A 15273-nucleotide genomic window follows, 5' to 3' on the forward strand; every position below is an offset into this window, starting at 1 on the left:
GCATATTGCTAGCCATGATGCCTGTTAGCCTGAGGCTGAGCTGCACTGTATTTGTAAACTGGTGATTCGTGCACAAGCGAGTAACATTTATCTAATATGTCTAATATGTTCCACGTGGGAATTTGCAGTACACGTCTGTACTCCAATAAAAAAAATCAGAATACCAATACGAGCAATGTAATTTGTTATTAGCTGTCTGCGACCCACCCAAAAAGGGTTGAGAATCACTGAGCGTCAGCGTAAAATATGATAATTGTGGGAAACCGTCCAAGAGAGATGATGTCCTGAAACTCGTCGGAGTCGCGAACGCTCCTGTCGTCACTTCGAAAAGCAGGGATTGCGTTTGTTTGACCTTTTCAACAAACATTAGCCTCTTAATTGCTTAATACACATTATCTTTGAACACTCTAAATAAAAATGATTAGCTTTAACATGGAACCAGAAGTTTAAAAAAAACAACTGCGATATCACTGAAGTCAATTGACGAAAAAATGGAGGTGTCTGCTTTGGCATTTTTGAACTCTTCATTTTGTTGTGCTGTAGTTGACGTTCGCCAGTGGAGAGAGACGGACGGAGGTGTTCGTCCATTCCCTTGAGCTGGGTCACACCGCAGGGACCAGAGCCATCAAGGCGATGGGTGAGCCGATGATTAATGAACGACTGGATCCTGCGCAAAGCGTGACTGCCCGCTTGTAATGACGTGCAAATGTGACTACATTTACAATAGAGGAACATCTCACATTTTTTCAGGCTGTCACCATTCAAGTTCTATTTTTCTAGTTGTGTTTGTCACCACAGTTGACACTTCTGATTTCCTTGCAGAAGTAAAACTAGCTCGAGTTGACATGTTAAAACGGAAATTATTTTTGTTTTGTTTCATCAGTCACTTTTATCAAAATAACGTTAGCTCTGTATTACGGTTAAAGTACAGCAGTGCCTTGAGATATGAGTGACCCAACATACAAGTTTTTCAAGATACGAGCCATCATTCTGACATTGCAAGCCTTGCGAGCGCAACCTTGACAGTGACAGTGAACAATTCATCAAAAAAAATAAAAAAAAAAAAAAAGAAGTGGCTTCAAGCTTTTTAATGCCACTTCCACTAAAGTTTACTGTCAAATTAAGCATAAAACAAAGACAATGACACCTGGTATATTTAAAACAAACACATAGCTCTGCTTTAGGAAAGTTCACTTAGCTTAATGCTAAAAAATAATGAAAAAAATCCATTGACATGCCAACGGTTAGCATCGGACATTTCAACACAAACAGAGGAGAAACATGTAGACAGATAATATTATCGGATAATATTTCAATACTCACTGACATGTGTTTTGTCTATAAAAAATGACTAATATAACAGCACCTCACTGAGTCACTTACAGTAGTAGAAGAAGTACTATTCTTCTTCATTTTTGTCTGCGTAACTGCATCATACTGCCTCCCGGTGGCCAAGGCGGGCCGACCAGAAGGAGCAGCACCATGAATTGGATTGCAGCATTTAATCATGATGCACCAACTGTTTTATTCATTACATTCGATTGAATTATGTTACTACTCTGCTTTAATAAATCACAATATTTTTGAGTGCTATTTTCCTTATTTCAATGGCACGAATTAAACTCATATGTCAAGGCACCACTGTATACACCTTCAGGTAAATATCAAAATCTGTTTACCTCTCACAGGCACTGCCAGCAAACGGTTTGGTATCGACGGTGACCGAGAAGCCGTCCCTCTCACGCTTGAGATCATGTATAATAGGGTAAGATACGATTGTCTGTTTATGTTTACAGTTTTTTTTAAAATGCTTCCTGCATTTCTAATATGACTATTTTCTCGATATCATCATCAAATATCACTGCTCTACCCCAAATAATAAGTTTGGTGGTTGTTTTTGCTGCTCAGGTGGTGATTAGTGGGAGGAGCCAGTGCAAAAAAGAATCGAAAATGTGCACTTCAGTCAATTTGACCAAGGCCTGCAAGAATCCCGAAGAGCTAGGTGGGTTCTGTTGAGAAATATATATATTTTCAGACTCATATTTGTTTTTTTTTTTAGTTATTTTTTTTTTTTAAATAAAGCTCTAAATACATGTATGTATCACTGTTAGACTCACAGTTGGAGTGCCTGCAGCTCAGCATGACAGAAGTTTTAAAAAGACAGAACGGGAAAAGCAAGAAGAGCTACAACATGGTGAGCTTAATCAATTAATATATGAGTCACAATGAATCTCATTTTAATCGAGTACAAACATTAGACATTTGACACAATCTCCAAAGTTTTTCCAATTCAAAGGGTTGATAAATAGACTTGCCTTTGAACTTAAATGAATCAAAAATGTTTCTTCTCCATCAAGCTACCACGTACACAAACGTATTCCTGTTTTTAACATATTGCAATTGTATGAATATGATTTCAAGCAGCATTTTGAGTTCAAAATATTCATTCACATGATGGCAACTCATATACATATTAAAAATGCTTCTATTCAAGCTTTGGGGTATCCCTGACTTCAGCCGTGGAATAGCGGACAGAGCTTCCTTCATGCACATCCGATGATGGTCTGCAACATGAACATGAACAGCTCACACTCGATTGACTAAGCGAAATCCTTTTTATTCTTAAAGTATTCTGAGCAAAACAATTTTATGGAATGAGTTGCAAAAGAAACGTTGTCTCGAAACACTCCCTACCGTGAGCGCCTTAAAATCTATGGTATAGAGGAAACACGTAACTGTTTTACCTGATGCTGTTGCTGACTCAGTTATGCTTCTTGCCAGCGCACAAGTTACCTACTGTCTTTGTTTGTTTGCTTGTATTAGTTTCCTTTGCACTCCATTTTGTCTCATTCGCTTCAAGACATATAACTGACAGTGAAATTCAACGCAATAGACAGAATGATGTCTTTTAAAAATGTCACTGTCTTTTTGCAATGTTGTTTTTCTGTGCATCATTTCAGATAAATCTCTTCCCTCACACACAAGTCCATCTTTTAATAGGCATTAACACACCCCGGCTAATGTGGATTTGTGACATAAACGCAAGGCTATCTTGTCTTTTTTTAATAGCAACTGAGCTTGACTGAAGTGAAGGTGGACAAGGTGCAGGTCAGCGGTGCTGCAGACACAACCTTTGCCGTATGTCTGGACCAGGATGAGAAGAAGGTACTACAAAGTGTCATCAGGTAAGACCAACACACGTGAACAGGGACGAAGACATATCGAGAAAAGCTCACAGTTCGGTAATTCTGAACTCAGATAAAATATTTCCACACGTCTCTAAATTGTGTTTCTGTCTGTCGTCTAGGTGCGACGTCTCCGTGTGCTCCAAACCAGACAGCGCCTCGGACTGGAGGTGGCGACGGGCCGATATGTCGGCCCAAATTCAGCCCCCGCACCCGACCTTCTGCTCCCTCCTCTGTCTGCCTATCGTCACCTTCAGTGGAGCGCTACCCTGACTCTGATGACCTCTGCTTTCAGGGACTCGGAAGAAAAGATTGTACATCAGCACAGAATCAATGCTTAAGACTGAGTTTTGAATTCTCTTCTAAACCAGTTACAACTCAGCAGAGGTAAAACTGGAAAGATAAATGCATAAAGTGAGTGCAACCAAAATGTGTACAACGGACTAAATGGAAACACTGTCGGGTTAATGTAGTGTTGCCATGACGATAAAGCCACATACATGTTTTGTAACTCCTGTAGATTTTGGTGGTAGAATTTCTCCCAGGGCCTTGAGATGAATTAAACTGTGTATAAATATGAGCACCAGAGGGCGATGTTGTCACAAATTTTGGTTTTGGTTGAGGCGATGTTCAGGAAGTGGTGATACTGTATTTTAATTTGATTTGTTGTGTAAATATTAGTTTTGTTTTGTTTTTCTTTAACACACGTTTGTGGTTTTTTTACGTTTCTATTTGAACTCATATTTTGCACTTTCTATATGATAGATGACCATATTGACATTGTAATAGCCTTGTTTCTTCCCGTTCGAGGAACATGTTGAGCTAATTCCTCAGACTGAAATTATTTTACTGCAAAGAAATTTATGAAGCACTATTAAAAAAATGCTCAAAGGACTAATACGGTACTTTTAAGATGGGGAAACGTGTCTTTTAATATTTGTGAATTATTGTCATCGTTTTTATCCATTCACTTTATGAATTTTGTATTAATATGTACAAAATATTAAAATTCAAGTCCTAAATAAGTAGTTGCTTTCATTTGACAAGCGAGCTGATTGGTTGCTGAGGGTGTGCGTTTATCGGCCTCCCCATTGGACGGCTGTTTCCATGGGCGTGGTCAAGCTTCCGTCCCCGCTGTTGCTGAGGAAAATGTAGCAACAGTCAAAGTTGACGGCCGTCGTTGTCTTCACTCCAGTAAGGCAAAGTTTTATATAATATAAGACACAGTTGACATGTTTGGATACATATGTGTGTGTGGGTTTTGTGGTTTAGCGTCTCTGGAAAATTTTTGAATGAGTCAGGCGAGCAGGTGTTAGACCACTTATGCTAGTATGTGTGTGTTAACTAGAATTCGTGTGTAACTTTTTTTTAAGTGCTGCTACTTTTAACTACATCTCAGTTTTCAAGCTTCTATTATTCAAGCAATGTCAGCTATATTATCTCAAAATCTTGTTTTATTCGTGACTGTGACGTGTTGAATACAGTATTAAAGTGCCATGCAGGTCCCTTAAGCTCGCATTACATTGCTTCCTCTTTTAGAGCAGCCTACCCTCAGGAAAGAAGCCATATTGGGGGGACTGTGCATATCAATTTGCTTGTGCACTTAATGTACAGAAAATGTATACCTTTTTGCCTTAAGAAACTGCAGAACAAGTAAAATAGTAAGTCAGGCAGCGTGTATCAGTTTCCCAAACTGTGGGTCAGGAAGCTTGTTTTTATTCATTCATTTTTGTAGTAATTACATATTTTTATCATTTTCTTACGTACAGCCGATGTTATGGTAATACGTGGTATAGTTTAGTAACTTTGGGTCCTCGTGGTGTTCATCTGGCATATGACCTATTTGTGGTCCAGTGGCCGTGCACATACTAAAAATGATTTTGACACAGCCCACATTGCTATTTAAAGTTATTTTATATGTTATTTATCCTCAGCAAAGAACGGCTAATGTTAGTGCTGAACCGATGAGGTGAGAGGAGTTTAGACGTCTCAATGATCTGTTTGTATAATACTGGCATAGACTATTTGAGCCCCTCAACAGGATAAGCAGTTTAGAAAATAGAAATGAGAATTTTGGTCTTGAAGTGAAAAAGTTTGAAAAACCCTGCATTTGAAACACAGGAAGACCCAAGGGATACTTGTTTATATGTTTTCCCTCCTGAGATAATAAAGACGTATTTGATAAGAGTACCAGATGTGATTGAAACACCCGCATGCTCTGCTGTGTCTCTTAAAATCTAAACGCACAGCAGTATTTCCTCCTGCTTCCTCGTTTTATTGTCCGTCTTCCTGTTGGCTCTAAGGGGCATCCCGGGTGGTGTTTATTTGCCAGTGATCCTTCACTGGAACTGCTGGTTAAATAAAGATACTGTTAAAAGCTGTACCTCAAATCTTGATCAGAGGCCCCCAGGCAGAGAGGGGTAAATCATAAACAGAGTGCTTACTACTTACTATATTCACACAAGAGCTACACCCACGACTGAATTTACTGATAAAATATTTTATGATGTTTAGCCTTTGTTTATGGCTGATTTATGGCGTGTGCGCATATGCGCAGCAGTAAAGTAGCTACCAAGTCCTGCAGGTAAACAAGGGTCACGGAGGCAATTTGCCGTAGCTATCCACTGAGACGATGATCTCCGTGGAAGGAGGCACTGATACGGAGTAGGGAGGAACAAAAGTGAATTTGCTGGCTTCTGTGGCATTATCAGAAGCGTAACACAAAGCGGAGCAGCGCCTGCATGAAAAGGAATGGCGGAAACGCCCAAACATGCACACGTCACACAGTAAGGCCGGAGCCCAGATTCAAACCCAACGCCTTTGAGTTGTGAGGCGGATGTGAAAACCACTAGTACACCGTGCCGCGCAAAGTGCCATAAATTTCATGTAATTTTAAGGAAAAAATAGTTATCGTGATATAAAATTACCGATATTAGGATACATTTTGTCCATATGCCAGAGCACTACGTCACACTGGCCACTCGCACATCACGTCGCACAGATTCCTTGTAAAAAGCCGCTTTGCTGGGTTCTGCATGAAAGGCAGATTCTGCTATGATAATGGAACTCCTGTACTTCTTTCGCTCTGATTTTCTTATTGTCCTGAAACTCTGTATGTAAGTGTTATTAGGAAGAGCTAATTATTCCTGACATAATCTTCAGTCATTGGAGCACTTTGGTTTGTTCGGTGGGGTGTAGTTATGGTTATCTTTCTGGAAAGAATATCCAGTTGGAAGACTGACTGGTCCATGAGGGTTTAAAGATTGGTCCACAAATGACACACACACATTATATAAATATATATGTATATATACATATATATACATATATATATATATATATAATATATAAAATTTCCTTCCACAAGGTCAGTATGGTACTTAGGACCCTTTTATAGACATAACTGACATTCTAGCACTGAAACAATGGTTGTAGTTTGTTTTTCTGTGTATTCAAACATGGTGGCAGATGGTCACCCAACGGTTTTGTGGTGAAGGAGCCAACACTGCATATGTGGACGGCACAGACAAAAACTGAAGGAATCAAGGTGGTTCTTCTTTAAATGTAAGCCAAGATTGTAAATTATCACGAGGGACACTTAGGACAAAAAACAAAACAAAAAACGCTCCAGGCAAAACAACAATTATCTGTTTTATTTTTTGTTCTTGGGTCATTTGTGTTGTGTTCATGATTCTTTGAACAGTCAGTCAGATGACCACTTAGTCACTTGACAAGGCGACTTCATAAAATGTGGGGAAAAAAACCGAAAAAAAACCAACTTATCCATAAGCGTTAAAGTGCGCTCATTGAGATGAGAGCTAGATGAGACCACACTGAACTGCTGCAACTCTGGACAGCCTGTAGAAAGCTATCTGCCCCACCGGTAGGCCTGTCGCAAAATGAAACAAAAACAAAAAACAACATTCTAGGATGATATATTTCCCCAGAAACTATCACGATAAACGATAGTATCGGAGAGTTTTATTTATTTATTTTTTTAAATGATACACTGATATAATGATATTAAAGCATAATTTAAGTACATCCTTTTTAGAAATTACCTTTTAATTCTGAAGAACATTGAACATTGGCATTGAAATGAAGAACAATAAATAAAATATCTTGGCTGAATAACAACAAAAATATAAATAAAACAGACTCAGGCTCTGTTCACAAAAAACGCACGAACAATTATTACACATTTGGCAAAGAGGTATAAAAGCAGTGCAGATTGGAAGACATAATTAGTGAATATTGTTCAAAGGAGGCCTCACGCTGTTTATTGCGTAGAATAGACTATTCTAGATATTCTATATTCTAGATTCTATATTATAGAATTAGATATCTGAACACAAACAGTGCTACAACACATGTAGACAGACCATATGTCAATACTCACACGCACAGAATGAGCAACACAATTCAATGAGAAAGTATAACAAAAACTGTTTAATTATTTTTAATTGTATTTAATTATGTCACTGTTTAATTCTTTTTAATTGTATTTGATTATGTCATTATTGTATGTTTTATAAAGTAAAATATTTCAGAGTGGTCTATGTTGTAGCTATACTCTTGTCCTTTTATTAAATGTAATTTTGTCTTCAACAGTATTGAATTTCTCTTGTTATACTGTACAGTCTTTTATTTACATGTAATCACGCACACTGTTTTTACGTATTTTGAGTGTGTGTGTGTCTGTGTTTCCAAAAACACAGACACACGCACGTTTCCAAAAATCATTGCATTGATAACTTAGTGGCGGCACGGTGGTCCGACTGGTTAGAGCGTCTGCCTCACAGTTCCCGTAAGTGTATGTGAGTGCGAATGGTTGTTTGTTTCAGGGTGTACCCCGCCGGTGTACTACCCTAGGCTCTAGCACTCCCACGACCCTAGTAAGGATAAGCGGCTCAGAGAATGGATGGATGAATAACTTAGTTTCTTATCCACAAGTTTGTACCTCAGGCCACAGCTGTACTACATCACTGGTAACCATGGCAACACTTTTACTGCTTTTGTCACAAGAACTTAGCAGAAAATTCAGAACTCTCTATTTCCAGCAACATAGGCGCCACTGTGCCTGCACAAAACCCCCGGCTAATGCGCTAATGGGGATTTGTGACATAAAATCCACCCCCCCTCTCCCCTACAGCGACGCGCATCGACAATTGGCAAGTGCTGTGCACCGGTGACCAGCAACACACGTTTTCCCCCCGTTTTGTCCTTATAATACAGTCGGTGCGCTCCACTCTTGTTGTCCTCGCCACGGTAACGAGTGTATCCGGTCGCATTTGAGTTGACAAGATAAAGCCCAATGATTGTAAAAAACAGGATGTGTTGGTATCGGAATACAAGATTTTATTGCAGTAGTCTGACAGTGCTATCGTGAAAGAGCAAATTTGTCTTGTAGTTTGATTACGTGTTGCCGTCTGTCCGACACCGCCGACGTTTTTTTTTTTTTTTTTTAATAACTTCATTGCCCATCAGATATTTACAGTACTGCGTCAAAAGACACCCGACAAGGCTAAAAATAAACTAGCTTTTGGATTCAAATATACTGTGCACGCGGCGACGCGGAGTAAATGTCTTTTGCGGAGCCGATCAATGACGTCATTGATCGGATCGGCGAATTATGACATTTAAGCCGGTCGGCATAAAATGCTAAATATCGGCCGATACCGATCAGCCCGATAAAATCGGTTTAAAGTCTAATTGTCACCCAAATGTAAATTTGACCCAGTTCTCATACATTCACACTCGCACTCACACACACTTATTGAAAGAGTGCGGGTGTTCATGTACAGTAAGACTGTCTCAATACTTTCCAACGCAATCCTCAGTTGGGGATTTCCACTCGAGCAAAGGCGCTCCTTTTCTCAGTGAACGCACTTCCACGCATTGCTGTCAGCTCCTTCCTGTTTTCCGACGCGTCTTAAGCACGCCAGAACGGAAACCGGCGCTCCTGTTTTCTATTCGGCCGCATTGTTCCCAGCCTCGTTCGAACATCGCCACACGTTATGGCGACTGTCGGCGGCAGCGGGCAAGTGGCAGTGCGTTCAGAGCAGGAACTGAATCACTTCATCTGTAAATAGTCCAGGAACAGAAGCAAATGAGCGGGGACACACACCCGACATATAAAGAAAACTCCAACACTGTCTGCTATACTTTTTGAAATACATGATTTTTTTATTCCGCTTAAATCCATCCACTTTCCTCGTTAGGGTCGTGGGTCAGCTGGAGCCTGTCGCAGCTGACATTCGGGCAAGAGGCGCGATACATCCTGGAATGGTTATTCAACACCATTGATATGAACTTATTGACATTTTCCTTGTCACCTTGCATGTTTCCCTGGCTGCTTGTTGCCAGGCAAAGTACATAGGGCATAATCCCCTGCCCCTGCATAGAGTGTCAGCAGGAAGTGCAAATTTTAATTTTAGCAACATTTTTCTCAAAAATCCTGTCAGACCTCAGCTTACAGAACATAAGTGGATTCATAGCGGGTGTAGTTTTAGTTTTTTTCTTTGGGGGTTTTGCGACAGCAGTGCTAACAAGATGGACCATTACTATCGGCAACAAGGAACAGAATCATGACCGTTTCCATTATTTCCTGTGGAGAAAATGTTTTCAAATTATGAACAAAATGGAAGATGCACCATGGGTTTTGGTCAGCTGGAACCCCTGCTTGGACATTCACAAACGGTACTTTTTTTCTCCAGAAGCTATCATCCGTTATCACCTATTTGCTAGTTAGTGAATAGGAAAAGGTGTAACTAACTCTAACCTTGAAGTGAGAGGAAGGATGGAGGGTGGAGCTTCAATAAAAAGTGAATTGCCACCATCTTCTGGCATCTTTAAGCAATTACAAACCTTTTTGGGTGGACTTTCGCAATCCACGGCGAACATGCAGGGGTTCACTGTATCATGATTATGAGACGAGTTGGTTTCATACCCATCACTTGACTTTGCTTTGTTCTTTGTGTTAAATACAAAATACGTCGTACTGTACATTTAGCACTTACCCACCTGGGCACACTTGCTCTAGTTATTAGCGCCGAATTAGCTCTTTTGGCTGAGTTTACTTGCTTGTGTGGCCAAACAAGATGGAATTTGGAACATTCTCATTAGACACTGTATTGCTTAAACTCAAACTTAGGTGACATACAGTGGGTACGGAACGTTTACAGACCCCTTTAACTCTTTGTTATATTGCAACCATTTGTTAAAATCATTGAAGTTCATTTTTTTCCTCATTAATGTACACACAGCACCCCATATTGACAGAAAGAAAAAACTTAATTGTTGAACTTTTTGCGCATTTATTAAAAAAGAAAAACTGAAATATATCATAGCCATAGGTATTCAGACCCTTTGCTGTGACACTCATATATTTAACTTGGGTGCTATCAATTTCTTCTGATCATCCTTAAGATGGTTCTACACCTTCATTGGAGTCCAGCTGTGTTTGAGTATACTGATTGGACTTGATTAGGAAAGCCACACCCCTGTCTATATAAGACCTTACAGCTCACAGTGCATGTCAGAGCGAATGAGAATCATAAGGTCAAAGGAACCGCCTGAAGAGCTCAGAGACAGAATTGTGGGAAGGCGCAGATCTGGCCAAGATTACAAAAAAAAATTCTGCTGCACTTAAGGTTCCTAAGAGCACTGTGGCCTCCATAATCCTTAAATGGAAGACATTAGGGACGATCAGAACCCTTCCTAGAGCTGGCCGTCCGGCCAAACTGAGCAATTGGAGGAGAAGACGCATGGTGAGAGAGCTAAAGAAGAACCCAAAGAGGCTGTGGCTGAGCACCAGAGATGCAGTCGGGAGATGGGAGAAAGTTTTAGAAAGTCAACCATCACTGTAGTCCTCCACCAGTCGGGGCTTTATGGCAGAGTGGCCGGACGGAAGCCTCTCCTCAGTGCAAGACACATGAAAGCCTGCATAGAGTTTGCTAAAAAAACACCTGAAGGACTCCAAGATGGTGAGAAATAAGATTCTCTGGTATGATGAGATCAAGATAGAAATTGCTGGCCTTAATTCTGAGTGGCATGTGTGGAGAAAACCAAGCACTGCTCATCACCTGTCCAATACAGTCCCAACAGTGAAGCATGGTCATGTCAGCATCATGCTGTGGGTGTGTTTTTCAGATGCAGGGACAGGGAGACTGGTTGCAATCCAAGAAAAGATGAATGCGGCCAAGTACTGGGATATCCTGGATGAAAACCTTGTCCAGAGTGCTCAGAACCTCAGACCGGGCCGAAGGTTCACCTTAAAACAAGACAATGACCCTAAGCACACAGCTAAAATACCAAAGGAGTGGCTTCAGAACAACTCTGTAACAGTTTTTGAAAGGCCCAGCCAGAGCCCTGACTTAAACCCAATTGAGCATCTCTGGAAAGACCTGAAAATGGCTGCCCACCAACGTTCACCATCCAACCTGACAGAACTGGAGAGGATCTGAAAGGAGGAATGGCAGATGATCCCCAAATCCAAAACTTGTTGCATCATTCCCCAAAAGACTCATTGCTGTATTAGCTCAAAGGGGTGCTTCTACTAAATACTGAGCCACGGGTCTGAATACTTATGGCTGTGTGATATTTCAGTTTTTCTTTTTTAATAAATCAGCAAAAATTTCAACAATTCCATTTTTTTCTGTAAATATGGGGTGCTGTGTGTACATTAATGTGGAAAAAAATGAACTTAAATGATTTTAGCAAATGGCTGCAATATAACAAAGAGTGAAATATTTAAGGTGGTCTGAATACTTTCCGTACCCACTGTATATGCTGACAGTGTAGAAAAGCCTGCAGACAAAAAAAAAACCCCAAAAAAACAGACAGAAATGTCTAATTCAGCTCATAATCAAGTGTTCAAGGTCTTCTTTTGTTTTTGTTTTTTAGGTAGGAATCTATTTATAAGATGTTTTTCCTCCTCCTCCTCCTCCTCCTCCTCCTTGTCGTCATCATCATCATCTGCCCACTCATTCAGACAGAGGAAGTGTTGTATACGTGTCAGCTTCTGCAGTGTGCACGCTGTCAAGTACACACGTGGTTAGACTGCAGCCTTTTGCAGCCTCCTCAGTATACCAGAGTGTATGTGTGAGAATGTACACGTGAAGGCATATTATACAGTCTTATGTTGTGCCTCCCTGTATATAGAAAGGACTGCGAAAAAGTGTTAAGTAATGTTGTCTTGTTACAGGAACAAAAGCTCATTGAATTGCGATTTTATAAGGCGACAACATTATTCTCTACTAAGACTTATTCATCACTTACAAGTTTCATAATAGTTTGGCTTCATTTTTGTTAAATTACAACTTCATTCTCAGATTTATTTTACACTACACTGGTCCAATAACCACTTTAGTCTACCATGATTTTACAGGTTTATTCTCGTGATTACAAATGTATTCTCTTTAAATTTTCACCTTAATTCTTTTAAAACTAAGACTATCTTCTTACAATACTATTTTACTTTTATTCTCATATTTTATGAGATTATATGACGTCATATATTCAAATCTTTTCTCGTAATATTAGAAAGTTATTCCTGGAAAAGTCTTACTATTTTGTAGGTAAATTACAGCTTTAATCTTGCGATATTATGACTTTGGCCTTGTAAAACCTTTTTTTTCTTGTGACTGCAACTTTATTCTCGTAAAACTACAACTATTCTTGACTTTGTTCTCTCAATATTATGACTTAATTTTTGTAAAATTGTGACTCGGCACGGTGGGCGACTGGTTAGAGCGTCAGCCTCACAGTTCTGAGGACCCGGGTTCAATCCCCGGCCCCGCCTGTGTGGAGTTTGCATGTTCTCCCCGTTCCTGCGTGGGTTTTCTCCGGGCGCTCCGGTTTCCTCCCACATCCCAAAAACATGCATTAATTGGAGACTCTAAATTGCCCGTAGGCATGACTGTGAGTGCGAATGGTTGTTTGTTTCTATGTGCCCTGCGATTGGCTGGCAACCAGTTCAGGGTGTACCCCGCCTCCTGCCCGATGACAGCTGGGATAGGCTCCAGCACGCCCGCGACCCTAGTGAGGAGAAGCGGCTCAGAAAATGGATGGATGGATGGATGTGACTTTTTCTAATGATATTTAGACTTTATTCTTGCAATATTTTGTCTGACTTGTAAAATTCTGACTTTATTCGTAGTAAATTGCGAGTTCCTCTTTAAATTACAGGTTTTTTTCTGCTAAGAAGTTCAAATTCATTCTTTTAACATTTCGACTTTGTTCCTATATTATTCAAATTCTTTTCGACTTGGCCCAAATACGCATTTGTAAAAGACAAACTCGGACAAAAGTTGTGACGCCGATATCAGGTGCCTTGCATGAAGTAGTGAACAGAAAGTGTGTGAGGGTGAGCAAAAGATAAAATAAGAGCCACAGAGGGAGTAAAGATTTTGGAGGCAGGCGGAGGCTTGTGGTCAGTGTTGAGTTGCTGATGCAGCAATTGCAATTCACTGCTGCTTTTCTTACTGGGATCAAGGCTAAATCCAGCACACTAAACCCTTGCAATGCGCACACGAGGCCTATGAACGGACAAAACCTGTGTGTATGGGTGCATTTGAAGCATTGGAAAGTGGGTTTAATATGAGTAGTGCTAGATTTACTGGAACTAGCAACTTTCATGAAACCTGACGAAGGGTAGGCGATTTTGTCACCTTCACAGATGAAGGATTTCGTGGTGCAAGCAAGAAGATACAAAGTAACAAAGAAACACAAGGAATAGACTCCCCACCACGAGACAGGCAACGTGACGTGACAAGGGAAACTTGACTTACAGCAACAATAAACTGACACAGACTGAAAGCAACCGGGGAACTAAATACAAATTGACGAAACAACGAGGCACACTTGGACACGATACGGGTGGCGTGAGGGAGCTGATTGGCTGACACAAGGAACAGGGCTGACGAGAACAGGGAGAGACAAAAACAAGGGACACAGGAAAACAATGCAGAACATGAAACAAAAACATATTTAATCAAAACAAAAACACATCATGACACTTATCTTATTTGAAGGGTAATAGAAGCAAACCCAGTAGACTACAAACACAAGCACAAACTCTCTAAAACACCTGCACATTCTGTATACCAACTTCGTGCGACCTTGTAACCTCAACCCACCTCTCGCTCTCTCCTTTCTCTCTCTCTCTCTCTCTCTCTCTGCCGCCCCCTCCCCTTTCCCCCTAGCCGTGTCATACACAAGTTGACTGGAACAGTTTTCTCACGGAGAGGAGAGCGTATGGACATGCAGGGCTGTTTGACATCTGTGTGGTAAGTTTGTATTTTTAACCTTTACATTTGAAATAGTATGTCCTGGACCGTTAGTTACTCAGTTATTTAGGGCCATAGTCTCCCGTTTGCACATAAGTCCTCCTTTACGTGCCTGGACTTGCACACTTTTTATCTACGCGTATTCCTCCATTTAGATTTCTGACATACCCACCACACGTAACCTGGGGATGAACATGTTTCCTGAGAATTGGGAGTGTCATCAAAAGCCATGGAAAAGATGAAGCACTGTTTCAATATGAAAATGCCTTATACCATCAGATACAGTGCAGTGATGGTTTGAGGAGGGGCCAGGGGGGCAGTGCCCCTCCTAACGATGCACTTGCCCCCCCCCCCCGTGGAATGCATTCCTCCTACTGCATGATAGGATTCACAATATTTGAGTTCTTAAGTTATTACTTGGCAACATCTACGGAGAGCCAGCTAACACACTTTACAATTTTATGTAATTTGTCTTGTCGTTCTACAGTATGCCAAATTGATTTAGCTTGTTGCATCATATCTCTCTTGAGATAATCTGATAATTTTTAGTATATGCATCTACATTTACAAAAGCTGTTTTGTTTGAAAAGATCGAAAAGTCTGAAAATACGTGAAAAGTCCTTGAATTTTATTATGGAAAAGGTTAATGAACCCTGTTGGTCTTAAATGTATTTCAGACATTCGCAGATTACAACATAGAAAATAAATCAAACTAAAATTCAAATTTAAAAATAAAATAAATGTTGTAATATAAATTACTTATAAAGATATAAAGTACAATATTTTCCCTGTGGAAGTAT

At 40.2% G+C, this 15273-nt stretch overlaps 1 protein-coding gene across 5 annotated transcripts in view; it reads left to right on the top strand.

The window, feature by feature from the left end:
* The window catches only part of pik3r5 (phosphoinositide-3-kinase, regulatory subunit 5), a 28397-nt gene extending 13924 nt beyond the window's left edge, over nucleotides 1–14473 (top strand). For all 5 annotated transcript variants that reach the window (XM_061771647.1, XM_061771650.1, XM_061771648.1 and 2 more), the window contains exons 13-19: nucleotides 544–637; nucleotides 1689–1765; nucleotides 1909–2002; nucleotides 2112–2194; nucleotides 3070–3185; nucleotides 3308–4379; nucleotides 14390–14473. In XM_061771647.1, the coding sequence (XP_061627631.1) occupies nucleotides 544–637; nucleotides 1689–1765; nucleotides 1909–2002; nucleotides 2112–2194; nucleotides 3070–3185; nucleotides 3308–3458 (615 nt within the window). In that variant the 3' untranslated portion in view covers nucleotides 3459–4379; nucleotides 14390–14473. The remainder of the gene's footprint in view (nucleotides 1–543; nucleotides 638–1688; nucleotides 1766–1908; nucleotides 2003–2111; nucleotides 2195–3069; nucleotides 3186–3307; nucleotides 4380–14389) is intronic.
* Nucleotides 14474–15273: the final 800 nt, after the last annotated feature.

This window comes from Phyllopteryx taeniolatus, chromosome 4, assembly GCF_024500385.1.
Source record: "Phyllopteryx taeniolatus isolate TA_2022b chromosome 4, UOR_Ptae_1.2, whole genome shotgun sequence".
Taxonomy (NCBI): Eukaryota; Metazoa; Chordata; class Actinopteri; order Syngnathiformes; family Syngnathidae; genus Phyllopteryx; species Phyllopteryx taeniolatus.